The 20,450-nt window shown below is 32.3% G+C and overlaps 1 protein-coding gene across 1 annotated transcript in view; it reads right to left on the bottom strand.

Annotated features, from left to right (window-relative positions):
* The window catches only part of LOC136978155 (ATP-binding cassette sub-family C member 4-like), a 76,698-nt gene that overhangs the window by 14,416 nt on the left and 41,832 nt on the right, over positions 1-20,450 (bottom strand). The window contains exons 8-18 of the mRNA XM_067273808.1: positions 20,089-20,183; positions 19,347-19,433; positions 19,188-19,284; positions 16,443-16,631; positions 15,927-16,099; positions 15,346-15,626; positions 12,989-13,068; positions 9,908-10,058; positions 3,908-4,069; positions 3,666-3,820; positions 25-222 (exon numbers count right to left, since the gene is read on the bottom strand). Of these exons, the coding sequence (XP_067129909.1) occupies positions 25-222; positions 3,666-3,820; positions 3,908-4,069; positions 9,908-10,058; positions 12,989-13,068; positions 15,346-15,626; positions 15,927-16,099; positions 16,443-16,631; positions 19,188-19,284; positions 19,347-19,433; positions 20,089-20,183 (1,668 nt within the window). The remainder of the gene's footprint in view (positions 1-24; positions 223-3,665; positions 3,821-3,907; positions 4,070-9,907; positions 10,059-12,988; positions 13,069-15,345; positions 15,627-15,926; positions 16,100-16,442; positions 16,632-19,187; positions 19,285-19,346; positions 19,434-20,088; positions 20,184-20,450) is intronic.

Genomic DNA, 20,450 nt, shown 5'->3' with positions numbered 1-20,450 from the left:
TCTTCTGATTTGTAAATATTTTACCTTTTCTCCAGAACGAATACGAAAAGTTAAATTCTTTAAAACCATATTTTTACCCTTGGAGTATTGTAAAGAAACATTATCGAAACGAATTTCTCCTTTTTGTGGCCAGTCTGCGGGGGGTCGTTTTTCGGGTAAACTTTCGTACGAGGCTTCCGATTTCAATTTGCTGTATTTCAGAATGCGCTTTACCGAGTTCATCTAGAAAATATACTTTTTATAAAGTAACACAACGTATGAAACTTGTTGACGTAACAAGATATAATATCCGAAATTCTATATTATGACTAGATTATATTATGTGTAGAATGAAATGAAGCTAATTATTGGACATTGTTAACATCTAATAATTTCAGTTTATTATTCAACAAATCCATTTTTATGTGCATTCTTTTTGAGATTTATTAAGTATAAAACCCAAAGAGGATGTACGCAAAAATGGATTTATCATCAGAACATTCTTGGAGCAATACGCTTTTTGATAATTTGTGGAATTGCGTAATACGGTGTTTTGGGTATGTGATAAAAATGTTTAATCACGCAATTTTTAGAGCTCTCGACACCTAATATCATAATTTAGTATTGTTTTGGGTGTTAGTATTTTTTTCAATTTATTATTATTTTAGTGACATTGCTTGGGTTATAGATGTTTGTATGAGTCTCCTAACATGATTATATGCCTTATATATGATATATGATCACATAACTAATGAGAACTATTTAACTCCAAAGGGCGAAATACGTTTTATTTTGTAAATGAGACAACAATGGTGTTAATTGTGTGATAAACCTTAATTATTTCTAGAATGTATAATGTATTAAATTAATTAGTTTTGGATTAGGAATATTCAATATCTGAAGTAATAAGAAAACACAAAACGAATTACAAAAAGTATTTGTAGTTCGTTTAGTACATTTTGAACATAATAGTTTACTACATAGATCCTCAAGACCGATTTCCTTAGTGTCGACTCAATCGGTGGTGAGTGTTTCCGTTGTCTCTGTCGTACGTAATAACGAAGCAATTACAGTAAAACCTCGCTTAAGAAACAGTTCGCATAACGAGTAATTCGCATAACAAACAAAACAAATTGTAAAAAATGACTCACTTCGCTTAACGAGCGACGTTTAGCATAACGAGTGACAGGCAGAAGAAAATTTAATGACAATTTCTAATTGAATTCCAGAAATGTCTAAATTAAAAATTAATTATTTAAAATTATTAAATTTAATACGAGATGGCATCATAACTGCCTACCTCTAGTCAAATTAGTGAATTTGTAATATTTAATTATAGCCTTTACATAGCCAAAAAAATTCACATATCGTTTGCTGGGTTTATTAGACATATTACCTGTAATTTTTTAGTTTTCTGCAAACCAAATTTGCATTCCAGGTTGGTTCATTCCGCGCTAGAAGATAAGATGAAGACAATTCACGCTCCTTAACAATGTATATTGTATAATTTTCTTTGAATAAACGTTATACGTAAAAAGTTTGAGTATTTTTTCCGGCATGAAACGCATTATCGTATTTTACATTAATTTATATGGGGAAAATTGTTTCGCTTAACGAGTGTTTTGCATTACGAGCAAGATTCTGGAACGAATTATGCTCGTTAAGCGAGGTTCCACTGTATAGAATTCTTTTCTGCTCCTGTTCTCCCAACAATTCCTATCTGCAATTATTAAATAATAGAAACGATATTCCTTTCTTAGCCTTTATTCAATTTGTATATGTTGAACAGAATAGTAAAACGATGAGCCTTGAAGGTTTCTTTTCAGATAAATTCAAAAGATCATTACAAAAAGAATTTAAATAAAATGAGTGATATCATTTTTCTATCTAAAGGTATCAATAACGTGGGAAAACTAAACAGGTATCGTGGAATTTGCTGATTACATTGATTCTCTTTAGTCGTTTATGATTCGATTTCGGGTTTATCTTGATGTGTTTTTCAAACTCTAAAATAAATTTAATGTGCGACAATTTGCATGATAATTTAATGAGATTAGAACGTAAAGAATAAGGGAATAGTCTTGTTAAATCGGATGTAGAGGATAACAATAGAACAAATGATTGTTTGTATATCATGATAATTTAATGAGATTAGAACGTAAAGAATAAGGGAATAGTCTTGTTAAATCGGATGTAGAGGATAACAATAGAACAAATGATTGTTTGTATATCATAGAATTTGCTGATTAGATATCTTCTTTGTTAATGTTTTAGTTTCAATTTGCTCTCATTTTGATGAGTTTTGAGCTGTAATTTTTGTCTGAAAATTGGTTGTTTCTAAAAAATGTTGCAATATTGATACTTCGAATTGTTTTCAAAATTATTTTGAATAATTTGTTACGAAAATTCAGATTTAAAAAAATTTACTGTTCAATTCTGTTTGAAAGTAACTATAAATGGACAAAAATAACTTGGTTTTCTTAAGGTTGAGAAAAGTGGAGTTTCCTAGTAATATACACATACTATTGTTAATCATAACAATTAATTATTAAGTAAATGATTATTAACTTTTTTAAACAAATAATACCAAAATTATCAAACAAACACCCAGATACCTTTATACGGTTTTATTCTCTTAATATACGAGAGGCAGTCAAAAAGTTCCCGGAATTTACCTATAGTTAGAAAATACAATACAACATAAAGTTAGTTATGCATTGCTTTGGCGGAAAGCTCAGCATGTCCTGTTGCAGTGTGATAATGCTCATGCAAGTTTAGACTTGCACAGTTGTTACTATAGTCTGTTGTCTTTGTTAGACGTGACTGTTTATCATTCGGCGCAATGTCCTAGTTCGAGCAGTGTGCAAACATCAAGTTCATGTGCAAATTGGGGAAAACTGCTGCAGAGACGATGTCGGTCCTACAGCAAGTTTACAGTGATAAGGCACTAAAGAAATTTGCAGTACACGACTGGTTTGGCCGGTTTAAAAACGGACAGGAGACGGAGGATGAAGAATGCAACGAGAGACCTTCAATATTCAGAGATGAAAAAAAACATTGAAAAAGTTCGAGAACTAATTAAAAATGATCGAAGAATAACCATCGCTGAGTTGAATCGGCCCCGACAAGTGGCGTGGACAGTGGTTTCTCCATCACGACAAAACACCGAGTCATACATTACTTGTGCAGCAATTCCTCGCCGACAAAAGTATTCCTGTCATCACCCAGTCATCTTACTCTCCAGATCATGCTCCTAGTGACTTTTGGTTGTTCCCTACTCACAAGATGAGCCTTAAAGGGACGCATTTTGCATGCAGGAAGGAGATCATATCGAAAACGACGGCCCAACTCCGGAACATTCCAAAGAAAGCATTCCACGCCTGCTTTCAACAATGGCAGGATCGATGGAACAAGTGTGACTGTGAAGGAGGAGCTACTTTAAAGATGATTAGGACTGCCTTCCCATATCTCGTACCACTACAGCGCAGGATCACAATTCCGGGAACGTTTTGATTTCCCCTCGTATGTTGGACAGAATAATAAGTAAACTTATGTTGTATGGTCATAAGGAGATTCTCTCATGCAAAAAGTTCATCCTGTTTGAAAAATTGGATATGGTCCGATAAAGCAATTGGCTGTTCGTTTGATATTTCGATTAACTATCGCGTTGCTTAGATACACAATACCTGAAATTCCATTTCAGATCCATATGCAATAAGATGTTGAAAATATAGAAATATTATTATTCCGTAATTCAATACAAGTCCAATTTGACTTCCTACGTCCTCTAAAGCCGCAAATATAAATTTAAAAGTACTCATATTATAAACTGTATAAGTTTAAATAGTCACTCACCTGTATTATTTGAAACACCGAAAATAACAACAGTAATAAGTAGATTTATGAAAGAAATTATGTAACCGTATACGGCAAATCCATCGATTTAAAGACAAATAAAGAAACCACGTTGAAGTGTGCTTATCCTGATACTTATTAAACATAGATTTAAATTTGGTTTCAGCGATAAATGCTCTAATTGTCGTCAGTCCGTAAAGAGATACACTCAGATGAGAAAATACTGGACTTATCACTGTCAAAATAAATTTGTATATATAATTCAAGTATTATTCGAAGTTTCTATTATAAAATTCAATTATTTAACTTTTTATATATAATAATTATTAACTTATTACACTTAAAAATGCACCAGAAAATATTTACCTATATCTAACAAACTAGTAATCAGAATTGCATAGAATTTAAATGCAAACAGAACATCGTTCTATGTGAAACAACAGCTAAAAAAGAAGACATTTTTCTAAATTATCTCAAACCATAGCAACAAGAAAAAGTAGTAATCATTGTCCTAAATTTTTTTGCAGAAAAAATTGACCAATATATCACCTGGTTGATTTCTGCACGGACACGTTTCACAGCGAGTACTCACTCTTGTTAACACAATGACAAAAAGCATGTTGGGAGAAAAGTCTATTCACGATCTAAAGTATATTGAAGCTGCTGAAAAGTTCTTGGTGAAGGCTAACTAGATAAAGTTCGTCAACCACAGCATCCCATTATCCTATGAATTTCAATTTGTAGATCGTTCTACGTGACGAATATGCTTACTGCCAAAAATGCAGCAACTAGTCGCATGATTTTCTGTTGAAAAATATCTAATTTTATGAAACGCATTTTGAAGACATTTCGGCACAAAGTTATCATTGTTGTGGCCCGTGTCTTATCGCATTTTATTTAAAACCTTTTACATTATTAATTGTTATAAAATGGCAAAACGCTTAATTTTCAGAGTAGAAATAAGGTTTTTAAAAATTGAAAATGCTAATAACCATCAAAATTTGCAATAAGTCTGTCCCTCTCCAGGCAAGATATACGACCCCGTTAACTCCCTACCCTTCGACCTTTAACCACCAAAATAGCACTAATGCCTGCTACGTACAAATTACCATACTAAATTTTTTTTTTAAATCTTTACCTTATTCCTAGAAGTTACCGACCAGTCAAATTTTGCAAAAGTACTTAGAGTAGGTTGTAAAGTGAGGAATACCTGTATTTGATCGGAAGAAAAATGTAGAATGCAGTAACTTCGACTTGCTGTAGTACTTTACAATTGGAACTGCAGTTCTATGAGCAATAACATCTGAGATAACTTATCTTCTGTGTTTATAAATGCAACAATAAACAGTCCATGCTCGTTTATTCATAAAAGCCAGCTTAGTTTCTTAAGCTGAATTTGCATAAAACTTAGTGTCTTCTAAATATTATCCCGACTCGCTTATTAAGACACTTCCCGCTTTTGGACAACTTATTTTTTCCTCGTAATATTTTGAATTCTCCTAAACCTCACTTATCACGGCAAATTCACATCTGTATATCTGCAGTTTACAAAAGAAATTTCTGGCTATAATGCTGTGATGTGATGCTTTTAAAATTCCATTTTCTTTGTTAAAATGAAATGTTTTGAGAAACTGTAGAGTACATATGTGTTCGATTTCAACGCTTTAAATAATGTTTTAAGGATTACAATAAATTTACTGTATACCTAATTGTTTAAACCGTCCTTCCTTAAAAACGATATAATTTCGAGCTGTCTTGAAACAAAATGTTTGTAATTCACAACTATGTCGTTTGTCTTTTGGAAAATTACACATTTATACAGGTTTTTTAAGATATCATTACATCAGAACTTGCAGAAATACCTGTAACTTGTAATAACATTTTCTGTAAATACATTAAATCTGTTTATTTAAATCAAAAATAATCCACTTTTTTATGCCTATTGATGGATAATCCATGGGATAACCTGAAAATTTGTAATTATATACAGTATTTACATTAAGTAATATTTTAAAATTGACTACAAGTAAATAAACACATTATAATTTACAATTTCTTCAATTATTCTGTAAAATTTTTCATATTTTAAAACTAATTGTAATTGAACCCGTTTTCTTTCTTAATATAAGCGATTGTTTGGCCGTTGTCAACAACAAAAATAAAACAATACTGGATTTAACAATCTCCACATTAGATAATATTTTTGTTTTGTACAAGGTTATTCAGAAAACTTTTTTACGGAAACGTAGGAAGGTGTATGCATTTTTTGTTGATTTATCTTCTGCGTTTGACAGAGTATGTAGGAATTTGTTGTGGTCAAAGATGTTGCGTTATGGTTTCAGTTATAAATTTGTATCCTTACTCGTTGCTTTGTATAAAAACTCCTCGCTTATTGGTAAGAGTTGGACGTAACTGTTCGCCATTAATGTTCTCTAAGACTGGTGTTAAGCAGGGCTGTATTTTGAGCCCAATCTTGTTTAGTACCTTTTGAACGATCTCTTTGGTATTATTAACTCTTCCGGTGATGGTAGAGAAATAGATGGTTTCCAAATTAAAATACTAGCTTACGCAGATGATATTGTAATTTCATCTGATTCGGTGGTTGGACTTCAAAGATTGATTGATAAATTGACAATTTATTTAGATGAAAATGGTTTGAAATTGAATTTGAATAAGTCTAAGATTGTTGTTTTTCGAAGAGGAGGTAAGAGTGCGAGGGCGGATAAATGGTGGTTTAAGGGTTCTCCAGTTCAAGTTGTTTCTAACTACAAATATTTGGGCGTTACATTTTCGTCTAGTGGTTTATTCCGTATGCATTACATTAATAACTGAACTCATGCTAGATTATTGATCAATAAAATTATTCAATTAGGGAGATCTGCCAAATTACGTAATCTGATTGACAATTTACGTTTACTTGAAAACTGTAGTTTTGTCCTCTTTGTTATATGCTTCAGAGATTTGGGATTTTAATTTTACCAGTGGTGATGGTAGTATACAGACTAAATTCATTAAAAACTTATTTTATTTACCTCGTTGTACACCAGGTTATTTAATTATGATGGAATGTGCTTTGACCCCTATAAAATTTATAATCTTTAGTAGGATAAAAAATTGGATTATCAGAACTTCTAATCTTGATAATTATCGTCTGAGTAAAGTTTGTCTGAAATTTATACTTAACAAAAAGTCTATAGATTGGACACGTTATTTTATTGATACTTGTAATAATCATGGTATTAATCTTATTAATAATGATTTGGATTTAATGGACTGGTCTCTTCTCCTCATTAACATTTTTGATAATTTTTTATACAATATTAATGAAAAAATAAATAATAGCGTATATAATTGTTGGTATAAGGATTTAAATGTCACTTTTTTGATAATTCTTTATATAATCAAGATGTTTTCCTTAATATTTTGTCTTTATTTATACAGGCTAGGTGAAATTCACTGAACTTTTTAAATAATTACACGAGAGAATTGTGTAACTTTTGTGTTGAGAACGAAATTGTGGATGCCTGGCATATTTTGGCTAAATGTGGGCGTCTTAAAGTGTTACGTGTTAAAATTTTTGATTGCGAAGTTCTTACCAGGTCTTGTAATTCTTAAAATTTTATCGGAACCATGTTATCAATTTAAAGTGTTTTGTTTTCTAAGAAAATCTGTTGATCCTTTGTTTTAGGGGGCGTGATTCCTCTACTATAAATTTTGCCTTACTGCTGGTGTTGTTTGGGAGCATCTGTCAGTGCTGTGTCTTCGTCACTAACTTATTGTTTTTTTTATAGGTAAGCAATTTGCTTTCTTTTTTTGGGTGATTGTTTATTTTATTTATTTGGTTTTTTGTATTTTATTGACAGATGCTCCCAAACTTTAACTTTAAACTTTAACTAATTATTGCATTTGACTTTTAAATCTTAATTTATATTTAAATTGTTATTTATTTAATTTATTATTGTAATCTATATATATAATCGAGACGAGTTGATAATAATAATAATAATAATAATCAGCGCAGAGCCCAAACGGTTAGGAGTTGAAAGTTGAAATTTGGTACACAGTTAGGGTACGTCACGGAGGGTTAATGTTACCGTTAGGTTCCGAGATGGCGGCGGTGGGAAGTTTTCCTTATCTTGGCGAACTGCGGCGGGGAAAAATTTTTTCCCTAGAGTCGTGACGTCGACGCCGTCGAGAATTTTTCCCCGTTCGGTTTCGACCCTGAGTTCGACGTTGCCGAGTATCCTATAACCTCGAAACGGCGACGGTCGTGTGTAAATTTGCGACGGTAGAGGGAGCCTTTTCGTGACGTCGTGCGAGAGTAATATCGGCGGGAAATTCGTAGTGGTGTTACGAACGAATATGCAAATGCTCGATCTGTGACGTGATTTCTGTTCATTTCAATGCAATTTTATGCAAATCGACTAGTTTCCAGTTGGAATCGTTTACTGCAGTGTTGCGACGAATTGCGTATTGGAATAATTGCTGTGTTTTCTTTCTGGTTACGATATTTCATTTTTTTTCCTCACCACCTCCCCGCGTTTAGTTTATTGCCAATTATTCGATAATGAGTAGTTTTGCCGATTTGAGTTTCAACGACGAATTTCGGTCGAGTTGCGCCACCCGTGATTTCGACAAGTTAATGGAAGACGACTTTTTGGAGCTAGGTTTGCCTCCCCGTATCGATAACGCATTGAAATTTCCGAAATTTGTTGTAAAATTAGGCATACAGCCGACCGAGTCCGTTTGCATTCCGTGCGATTCTAAATGCAAATTATATCATCGGAGTAATAGAGAAAGCTGTTTCTTGCGATGTAGTACATGCGGAACGAAGACTTCTGCCTTTGAAGGAACATTTAAAAGTAAATTTGGCCACATTTCTTGGGGTTGCATTCTGTCGTTTATATGGCCAAGTAGTAATAAATCGAACAGAGGGAAACGCCAATCGACCAATAAAAGAGCAGCCGAATCGAAAAGAAAAGAGGAAGAAAAGAGCCGCACCAAGAGAAAAGGAAAAGTATCCAAGCTTGGTCAAAACCGAAAAAGGAGATGGATCGGAAAGGAAAAAAAAAAGTAGGAAGAAGTAGGCAACACCATCGAAAAGTGAGTAAAAAAATCCTTTTTTTTTTTTTTGTTATTTCGGTTAACGTTGCGGACGTCTGCAGAGAAATTCAAGATGGCGGCCGGAAAACGCGGCCATCTTGAATCGAGGGAAAAATTTTTTCCCCGTCACAGTCTCCAACGTAGGGAAAATTTTCCCGTTCGCCATCTCGGAACCTAGGTAACATTAACCGTCACGAGAACACACACTAGAAGGGATTTTTCGAAATTCCTCTCCACGGGGGAGAGGGACAGGAATAAGGCTTAACACTTCTATCAACGATGGAAGTGTTACGTAACAATGGAATTGTCAACAATAAAAGTGTTACAACAACAATGGAATTTTTAAGAGATAGCGACGTGCAAGACGCAGATGCAGTTTTTTTCGTTTTTGCGGAAAAATCGAACATATTTTTAAGAACCATACTAAAAATTCTCTAATTAGTCTGGAAACAGGGGAACCCAATTCTTGCATTCTGTGAAAACGGGTAAGGTTGACTATAACGTAATAATCTTAATCTTCACTATCCGTTAATTTTGCCCGAGCAACGCTGAGCCCACCCGCTAGTAATTTGTAATTTTGTTAGTGATCTTACGTTTCATTGTATCTAAGTGTTTTGTTGTTTGGGAGATGGTTTTGCTCCCGCATCAAGGAGTGTATCCAGTATGCGTAATAATAATAATAATAATATAATAATAATAATAATAATAATAATAATAATAATCTCCAAGAAATAAAGTTCTGACAGGAGTAAAACCTTTTCCTTCTGTAGAGAATTAATACAACTTTTGTCACATGATCTTTAAGAAACTGTTTAGCTTATGAAATAAAATAATTGTTTTGATTCTTTTGCATTGTCACTCGGCAGCTTAAAATTGATTGTTTATCGAGTCATAACTCCTATTCACAAATTCCATCGCCAATGTTCTACATGCTAAATACAATAAACGCTTATATATTCGAAATACTTACATTTTTTTTCCAAACGTTTTACGCTTTTCAACACTCGGCTAAAGATTGTCCACAAAGCACAGAATATTACTAAAAGGACAGCATTCGTTAGAAATAGGTAAGGACAGAGTATAACTTGAAGAACACACATGCCGACAACAAGAAAACATGTCTAAAATTAAAAAATATAAATTGCAAATAAATAATAAATAATTCGAGATGTTAAAATTTAGATTTTATAAGTAAAGTAATTCTAACATTGCATTTGAATTGGCATCTCTTTGTTAAGTAATGCATGAAGATGTCTCATAGGTCTGGAACTATAGTTATTATGTACAGTACATATCTGTTTTTTATCAGTGGCATGGAGATTAACAAAAAAATAATAATAATTTAAATCATTTTATGGTAAAGACTCGTCATCTAGTGAGTAGTTGAAAAAGTTTTCTTTTCTTATATTGTTTAAGGTGTGTATATCATTTTTCTTACGGGATTTTTGCTGTATTTTGTAACAATAAATAAAGAAACGAAGAGTGTAGCTAGCTTCATCCAGAGAACTGTATAAGGCCGCGACTCCACTAGCGTAAAAACGGCCCTAAAACCCTTCGCCGTAAAAGCTTTTAATCAAGTGGCCATGATATTTTACGCCTGAGCAGGTCGTAAAACTAACGTAAAAACGAGTTGAGCAGTGTTCAACTTTCGAAGCGAATACAGCCGTAGAACGGTACCATACACCAATCAGAAGTCAGTGAACTCTAGTCATTGTAACACGGTGCAAAAATGGCGGAAAACGAGCTTTTGTGTACGTTCTGTCGTCGCTACTTAGGAAAGAGTAGAATAGATTCCGGAAAGATTTATCGAAAACATCGAAAGTATTCGTCTATCTACGAGTAAGAGGTATCCCGAATTATAATAATGAAATGCCTAAAAACACGAGATATGGACGACCAAAGGAAAATCCTTTATTTAGAGGAGTATATACAAAAAGCTGAGCTCATAAGTGCTGTATATTATCTTAATGAATACAATAATAAAAGTTAATAAATGAAATTAAAGATATTATTTTTACTACATTTGTAATTATAGTACAGAAAAAACTCGTAGAATATAATCATTGTTTTTATATCGATATATCACGTATACAACCGTAATAGTACCGTGTCGCCGTAAAAAGCTTCGCTAGCCAGACCTCCAATGCAATCAGGGCGTAAACGCAAATAAGCCACGTGATTAAAAGCTTTTACGTCGAGGGGATTTTACGGCCGTTTTTACGCTAGTGGAGTCACGGCCTAACAGAGGCCTGGATGCAATCGGCTAAATCTTCAACAACAACTCACTCATTGCGGGTTTTGCAGATGAAAATTATTCTGAAATTTCAATGATAATTATTTCTTTTTTATTAATCTCCATGCCCTTTCTAAAAGAATAGGCAATGATCAGCGTAATTCCTATGCTTCCAGACTCACGATAGATTCTATATTATATTTTCTTTTACTAAATATACGAGTCGATCTCTTAAGAAATTGTTCTGACATGAGTAAAAATACGAAAAAATTAATCTATTTCTCATCACATTTATTGAATTATACATTTCTGTTAAAAAAGCTTTTTTGCAAGAGTTTATACACAATAAATCTCTGCTAATCTGTAGAATAAATCTCTGCTCTCGTGCATTCTGCGTAAATTATGTTACTGCACATTCCAGGAATGTGCAGTAACATAATTCACGAGATACACGATAATTGTAATTTTTCTATTCTCAAGAAATTGAAAATTAATGTTTGGAAAAATTTGTCCGAATTAGGTAGCGCAATTTTACTGTATTCAGATTTTCATTTTATAGTCGTAACAAATACCGGTATTTCAATTTTCAAAATTTTGAAACTCAAATTATTATTATTTTTACTCTTTTCGCCCTATAAAAACTGTAGACCCTTCTAATTAAGTCCAGTTAAAAAAATTTGTGATATCTCGTCTTCTCCAGATTTGCTCGCGAGTTCTCAGAAGATGTCGAGTTGACACATTAATCTTTCTTGCACTTGGCAGTTAGTCAAATATCCAAACGAAAAATATACGATTTTGAGTATTTTTTATAATCACTCATTCGCATAAGAGGAAAGCTCGATTACTGAGATACGTTTGCTCAGCACTTAGTTTATGTAGCACCGATCAGTTTAAGACGCACATGCTCTGTAGAAGTACAGTTGTACTACATATGCGAACTGTCACTGTCTTGGGTCAGTAGTGGTAGTGCATTGACAGTCGCAACATAGGTTTCATAGGTTATAGGTTAAATTAAAGAGCGAACATAGGTTATAGGTTAAATTAAAGTGCGAACAATCATTCGATTTTGGCATGCAAATAAAGAAGACCACTGAAGTTCATCAAAATGAACGAACAAGTACGTTGACAAAAACAGTGAAACTGTTGAACGAAAATGGAAAATCACACACTTTAAAACACATAACGGTCGACTTTGAAAACGCTTATGAGAAATTTCTGTCCTCTACCCCAAAATTGAATATTATTCTTTCCGATTTGCACTTAGCTATTGCAATGTCAAATGTAAGATTTGATAACGATCACGTAGTTCAGAAAGATGTAAGGCAAAACTTTAGAAGAATGAAGCTGTTTTTATTCAAGAGGACAAACAAAAGCTTGTTTAAGCTGCAAAATAAAAGGAAAATTACACAAAAACGAGGTAAAACCTGCAATGACTTATACGTGAACAATTACAAAAGCCCGGGAAAATAAGATGGAGACAGCGGACATGACAAAGTTAAGATTGATGTGTGGTGTGATGAAGAATTGGAAATAATTTTATCAAAGAAACAGTCAAAATGGATCTTATAAGTAAGATGGAAAAAAAGACACAAAGGCTTGGTCATCACTGACTTAAGTAACTTAACACTGGCGATGTTTATGTTAAAAATTAGATTACAGTGCTTATTTCACTTCTTATAAGTTACATTTGTTTAAACAAACAACCACGTGTGTAATTCACAAATACATCTTTGTGAATTACACACCATTCTTCTTAAATGTTCATTGCTCTTTCTATAAATAATTCTATTTAAATCTATATATTGAAAATTAACTTACTCTTATCACAATGAAAGCAAAGTAAGGTAACGAATTATCCATGGAACTAACATCTTTGGAAAACCGAATTAAGATTTTTCCTAAAAAATATGGAAACGAGAAATATTAATTAAATTAAATATTTATGTAAAACATATTTATTCCAATATGATTATTATTAATTTTCTTACAAACTTAAAGTAAATAAAAACCAGATATTGTAACTTTCTAGAATCAACAGAAGGCGGCATTGATATCGATCAACCGTTCAAATCATTCACGATGAAGGATAATTCGATAATGGCCTTTGGGACTATTCTTACACTCGTGTTGTACTGTACGTGCAAAATACATTATTTGTATTTTTTCTGTTTAGTTATGATTTTTATATTAACGAACAAAAAACTGTCGAAAAAGGAAGATGCTTAAGAATTAGAGGTGACATTTTATTTCATATTTTAGTAACACCATTAATTTTCTGGTTGCCAGCAAAACTAAGAAAGTTATTGAAAGATTAGCGTGTTCTCTCGTATGACGAAGTTAAAGTTATTAATCAATTAGGTATTGCGTGACATAACGTTTTTCTATTACTATTAAACAATCTTTTAACTAATACAAGTTTTAATGATTTAAAAATACAATATTTATGAAATAATGTCCCATTTCACCTTTTTGCCTGTTTTGTAAATGTTCAATAAGGAAAACATCATATCGAATTTGACCCTGCGCGTATCACTCATCGTGCGTAATTTGACGTCTATCACTGTATACAGATACAAACTTTGTTTATCTTTTTCTTCTTCTTTGTCCTTAACCCAGTGATGCTAGGTATTCAGCTGTCTTGTCCATCCACATCTATCTCGATCTTGTCTTAAATCTTCTTTCCTCATCATCTTCTCTAATACTAACTTTGGTTTTCTATTTTCTTCCTTTCTCTTGTTATGTTTAAACCATCTCAGTCTAATTTCTTTTATTTTCTTCACTAAATTTTTCATTTCTGTTCTTTACCTTATTTCTTCATTCCTTATTCCGTCTCTTCTGGTCTTATTCAGCATGTAATGTACAATTGATAAAGTACTTTCTTACATTTGAGTGGCACATCCTTTTCCAGATCAAATTTCTGATAGAAGCCATCAACTTGCTGTATTCTTCTACTTATTTATTTGCTTAACTTTCTGTTTTATGATATTTCTGTTCACAGATATCTAAAGCTGTCAACATCCTCTAATAATTTTTCATTCAGTTTAATTTTCCTTCTCCTCTTTTGAGTTTTCTTTCCTTCAGATCTTGTCTATATAAGATGACAAACTGTTTTCTCTCTCTCTCTCCTCTTCTCTCTCTCTGCCTTTAGCTTTTTGTCGATCTGCATCAAATTTTTCATACTTATTCTCTGGGATCCCGATGAAAATATAGACTACCACGAAAACCAGGACACCCTCACCCTCACCTAATTTCACACCCGTTTTTAATTCATAAATCTGATCTGCACGAGAGTTTTCATACTTAATCTGTTAGATCCTGAAGAAAATCTTCAGGCTATTACGTCATTGTCAGTCGAATATAGAATTAACATAAAAGTGATTTCGTCAGTTATCGATGACTGAAAAATACTTGAAATCCAATCAAAAATCTGTTGAAACTAGGTTGAAAAAAGAAACCTCAGCAAAAATATCCAAATAAATGATTTTTTAAAAGTTGTGCCCTAAGAATATTAAAAACAGATTTGACAGTAAGATTCAACATGGGAACAAAGTGCACATTACACAGACTATAACGGCGGAAAGTTTCAGACGAAGCATTGGATAATAAATTGGAAAAATAAGCATTGTCACAAAAAATGGGTTTGAGCATTACTTTCTCCCTTAAAGTTGTTGCATTTGCAATAATTTGGCTGAACATTAGAGCACCTATGAGCAATAACAGTGAAAAATATTCGTAAAGCTCAAAGCCTTTTTCTGCAATAATGCTCATCTTTCCGATGTATGATCACGGTGACAATGCTTTATCCAAAACTTTCCGTACTTGTAGTCTGTGTAATGTGTACTTTAATCACATATTGAGAGTCACTGTTAATTCTGGTTCCACTATTCTTATGCCACAACTTTCAGAAATTTCAGTTATTTAGATGATTTTGCTAAGCTTTATTTTTTCAACCTGGTTTCTTCAGTTATTTTTATGGAATACAACATGTATTAGGCTATAAAGTTACATATCAAATGCTATAATGTAAACCAATAACAAATATTTGTGATACGATGAATGAAAGTAGAAACAGCATGTTTAATTACGTAAGTTACATGTTATCGAATAATTTCTTTCCTAATTTCTTTAAAAACTCTTTAGATTAACGATAAAATAAATAAATACATTTTATATACCAACGGGATTGTTATCCAAAAATGATATCGGAGTTCGAGTGATACAACGAAGCATATTGTTGTGCAGCTTGGAAGAAGCCATTGTAAAGAATCTGTATATTAATAATCCAGAAGGTAGCGTTGCTAGAAATATAGCACACATGAATCCAACGTAAACATACAAGTTGAAATATTGACTGCGATAAAAATGCTTGTCTTCAGTGTTGTAAAAAATACTCGTGTTAGATGTAATATTGTCGATATTCTCTATATTTTGGTTATATATTCTAATATCTTGCAACCTGAAAATTAAACATAAAATAACAAGTAAACGTTTTTATTTTTCTATTTGTTTAACAGAATGAAATACATTTAAACTACTAAAGTGCATTAAATATAAATAATACATATAAACGATGTTCAAATGTACAGTACCGAGTAATAAACTGGTAATATATCTGCATAAATATTCGAAACGAATTCAGTGAAAATCATTTCATGTGAAATTGAACGTGGCTTACATAATGTAATGATGTTTTCATCAAACATTTTATATAAAAATTAGTTCACGTATAGAAGCATAATTTATAATAATATCATACCATTTGATTAGCCAATAGTCACTGGCACATGTAAGGGATTGCGCTATAATGAACATGGATAAAATAACAATCTTGAGGAAAAATCCTGCTCCGGCATTCATGTATGATTTATAAACTGAAATTCCTAGTATCTTAACTTCATTTTCACGTGGTGTTTGGTTATTTTCGGATTCCTACAGGTAATAATGTTTTAAAAACTATATAAATTATTCGATGGAAGTTTGCTTAAATCTGGAATAACTATTTTAATATGTAATTTCTAACTATAAGAACCTAAAGGATAATTTCTTCATATTAATAGTAAATTAGATATGTTATACTTACTTCATATACACTTACGAAAGAAAGTACTCTTTTTAATATAAGCTGCTTTTATAGTAAAAAATTAGACAATTATGCAATTGTTTTATTGGACATTGTGCAATTGTTTGAGAAATGAAAACTGCTTAAGTTAACGTCAGTTATTCTATTTCAAAATTTTTTACACTGATATTTGTTTAATAAATAATTTCATACCTCATTACTCTTGTTACTCTCTTCAATGTCATCATTCATATTACATTGAGGAATTCCAATTATATCATTATCATTGAAAACTGCAGTCTCTAGATCAGTGCTATTTTCAGAGACATCTTTTCGCAAAACTTCTGTATGCATTTCTAAATTTTTCAATTCATTGAAATTTCCAATGAATTCACATTTTCCCTGAAATATATTAATCGCGTATATAAATACAATCGCCTGGATGTTTTTTATATAAAAATTTTGTATGCCTGAAAATGTACACAAATGCGTATTTGAATTCGAAAAGTTATTACTTGTTTACCAATTTTTACCGAATTTATCAGTAACAATTATCTTATAACTAGTATGTTCACCAAAGCGTTTTTAAATTGGTAGTAAAATCTCTATTCTGTAATTACTCGTACCATGCATAGAAAGAAAATGTAACTGTTTTTAAACTCATCACTGTCCAGTGGATATAAATCACTAAACACTATTCGTTTGTCAGATTTGTGCTTGACCCACTGGATGTCCTGATGCAGTTTCATAAATTGTCGTCAAGTGATTTTGTTTTCGACTTTTTCACATTCTGTTTTTGAGAAGTAATCCTCCGACGCTTTTTTGTACGTTTGTCTCTTTATGATAACCCTTTCTTAAGAAATGCCGTAACGCAAGACCTGGAATGCCAAGATTGTTTGCATTCGCCAAAACTCGCAAAGAAGGGAAAGAAATAGGGCCAATAGTAGAAAAACGCAAGGGACCGACTTTTATCTTAGAAAAAAGATTACACAGATTTATCTCCTCTCAGCTTGATAACACTGTACTAGTGGCACAAAATCCTGCGAAGGTGGTCAAGGAAATACAAAACATATCATTAATGGAAGAGGAAGTAGCGACGGTATTTGATTATGAAAACATGTATCCTTCCATAAAAATCGAGCCCTAGATTTAGATCGAGCAAGGAAGCCCTTTTAGAATTCTTGTTTGATATAAACCTTGGATTAATACGTTACAACGAGGAGATATCAGAAATGGCTAATTTAATATGTTATGATCCTGCTTTAGTTTCAACGGCCAAGCATACAGGCAAAAACGGGGAGTTCCACGGGGAGTCCAATCTCAGGAATATTATGCGAGTTGATCATTAGAAAACTGGAGAAAAGAGTCCTGTATGATTCTAGAAAGGATATAATATATTTTAAAACATACGTGCACGATGTCCTTACTTTATGGAAGAATAATGGTATGATATGTAAATTCCTAGAAGGAATAAACAACAACAATGACGGCCTAAAATTGAGAATGGAGCAAAAGAGTTCCTTGGTTATCCATTTTCTAGACATTAACATTGTGTTCAAAAAAGGGCATTTTTCTACCAACGTTTACATCAAACCATCGCACAGCCCACCTTACATTCCATCGCAATCTAATGGCCCATACAGTTATAAGCTGGCAGCATTCCGAGCTCTTATCAGAAGAGCCTTTATCTATTGTGACAACGTTGTTGACAGAACTAAGGAAATCGACAGAATCGTACAAGTAGCCGAATCCTAGGATATAAAAAAGGCACAATAGCAGGAATAGTTAGAAAATATGAGATGGGCACAGCAAGAAGTTCAAAACACGTTCCCAGTAAAGTCACAAAGTTTACTTACACCAAGAATACAAAAGGCATTATGAAAGAAATTGCAAACCGCAAGGAGACCAGAATGGTTCTAAAAAGAGCTCCGAACCTATACACAATCTTAAGAAATGATAAAGATCACATTAAAAAAGAAGAAAAGGCAGGAGTGTACAAAATCCCTTACGAGAACACAGAACTAGGAATCGAAAAAGACTACATTGGAGTCACAACAAGAAACTTAGGGATAAGACTTAAAGAACACAAGTATGATGTCAGAAAAGGCTTCAACGCAACGGTACTTTCGCAGTTCGCGCAAACCCAAGGCTCAATAATTCAATGGAAAAAAACGGTTATTGTCAAACCCTTGAGCTCCCCAACGTTAGCAAATACCGCTGAAAAAATTGAAATTTACAAAAGTAAGCTGGAAGAGACATGCATAAATACGAGGGACGCAGACAGCCTACCGACAGCTTGGAAATTTGTAGTCGAGAAATTTAACACGACCTTGTAGTCTTGCCTTAGTTTATATTCACATTTTTTTATCAATTATTCCTTAACAATTTGCTACTATGTTTATATAAAGTATCACCAGTAGATTTATTTTTATTTTTTGCTTTATTTTTTATTTTTACTTCTTGTTTTCACTATTTTTATTTTATTGTATATTTATATTTTTATATATTATCCTGTTCTTCTTTTTTTGCGTTACTGATGCTTTGAATTTTTAAACAAATGTATTCTTTTAATGGAACGCCAATGTTCCGTTTTCGAAAGTTAAGCCTGAGGATGGCCTATTGAGTAGGCCGAAAACGTTAGTTCTTTCAATAAAACTATCTCAGAAACAAATAAAGGTGAGTCTGGCGAATTAAATTAACAGTCATTCTGCAAAAATTAATCTTTTTCGGTAGAGAGTTTAAATATTGTCCATATACAGTATACTATTATACAACTATTATATTGATATGTTATATATTTCGTGGGGGTGAAATTTAATCAATCCAATGAACTTCATAACTTTTTATGTTAATCTGAACTTTATAGTGTTAAAATTCATGTATTGTTAAAATTGATTATAATGTTGTTATTACCACATAAAATAATTAAAAAACAAATTTTATAAGCTATATATTTACCTTCTTTAACACTAAAATTTTGCTTGTAGAGATTAAAAATTGAATTTGATGCGTAACGAGAATGCAAATCTTGTCTTTCAAATATTCTTTTATACATCTGAAATAAATAAAAAACTGAAATGTGTTAAAATGAGCAAAAAGTGTAATTCAAATATTTACTTTTCGAATATATGTTTAGCCACTGGAACATCAACAGCACTCAGTGGATCATCCAGGAGGAAAATGTCAGCATCCAGATATAACGCTCTGAAAAATATAAAAATCATCATTAAGCTCAAGAAATATTGCTCAAACATTAAATCAAGCCTATATTTATTTTTATAGATCTTTTCTTCTGTGCTAAATGCTTTCTAATCTTTACACTTCATTTTCATTTGACACTATATGTGAGGCTACACGACAGTTAAGTGTAGATACGGTATTTCGAATTTAAAAAAATTTATCGTTTTCCAACAAAAACAAGTAAATAAAACGTTTCTTTTTCCATCGTTCTATAGTATTTCCCGTGTTTTATTCTAAGAAGTAGAAGAGAGAGCAATAAAATATAGAACAGCTTAGAAGATGCTCCTACTATCAGGTCACAAAGTGACCATTCTAATGTGATTTTATCTAATAACAATAAATATTTTTCTTGTTTTTCTGTGAATATATTTTTTAAATTCTACATTATTTTCAGTTCTCTGTCTTGCAAAGCTTACAGGATTACATCACAGAAAATTAAGAAAACATCATTAAAGAGTGAAACGACATAGATTTTGGGCGACGCTTTTTATCAAGATGTAATGACTAAAATGAAAACCAATTACGTATAAGCGATAGCTGAGTTTCATTAAAATGTCTTATTGCCATTAAAATAGTTGCACTCGTAGAAATATATAATATTACATGAGACCTGTCTTACCTTGCTAGATTAATTCTTGCCTTCTGCCCACCGCTCATTATCACTCCTCTTTCTCCTACAATAGTCAGATCTCCTTTAGGAAATAAGCTAATATCCTAAAAATAGTAAAAATAAAAATATAAGATCATTATGTTCTATATAATGTGCATTGACAAGTATATAGCAGTATCCTTTTAATGATAACGTTTTCAAGAAATTCAAAGTTTGCTTTTACAATAGCGAATTCATGTTTAATAGCTTTTTCTGTAAAACAATTTCGAGCATCTATGCTGATTGCATCGTCCAGTTCAAACTTGAAATGATTCTCCTTATCCTTTCGTAATTATCAGCATAATACTGAGAAGCATTTATGCAGGTACCTT

Source organism: Centruroides vittatus, unplaced genomic scaffold, assembly GCF_030686945.1.
Source record: "Centruroides vittatus isolate TY-2023 unplaced genomic scaffold, ASM3068694v2 contig_5, whole genome shotgun sequence".
Lineage (NCBI taxonomy): Eukaryota > Metazoa > Arthropoda > Arachnida > Scorpiones > Buthidae > Centruroides > Centruroides vittatus.
This window is presented reverse-complemented; position numbering and strand designations above follow the sequence as displayed.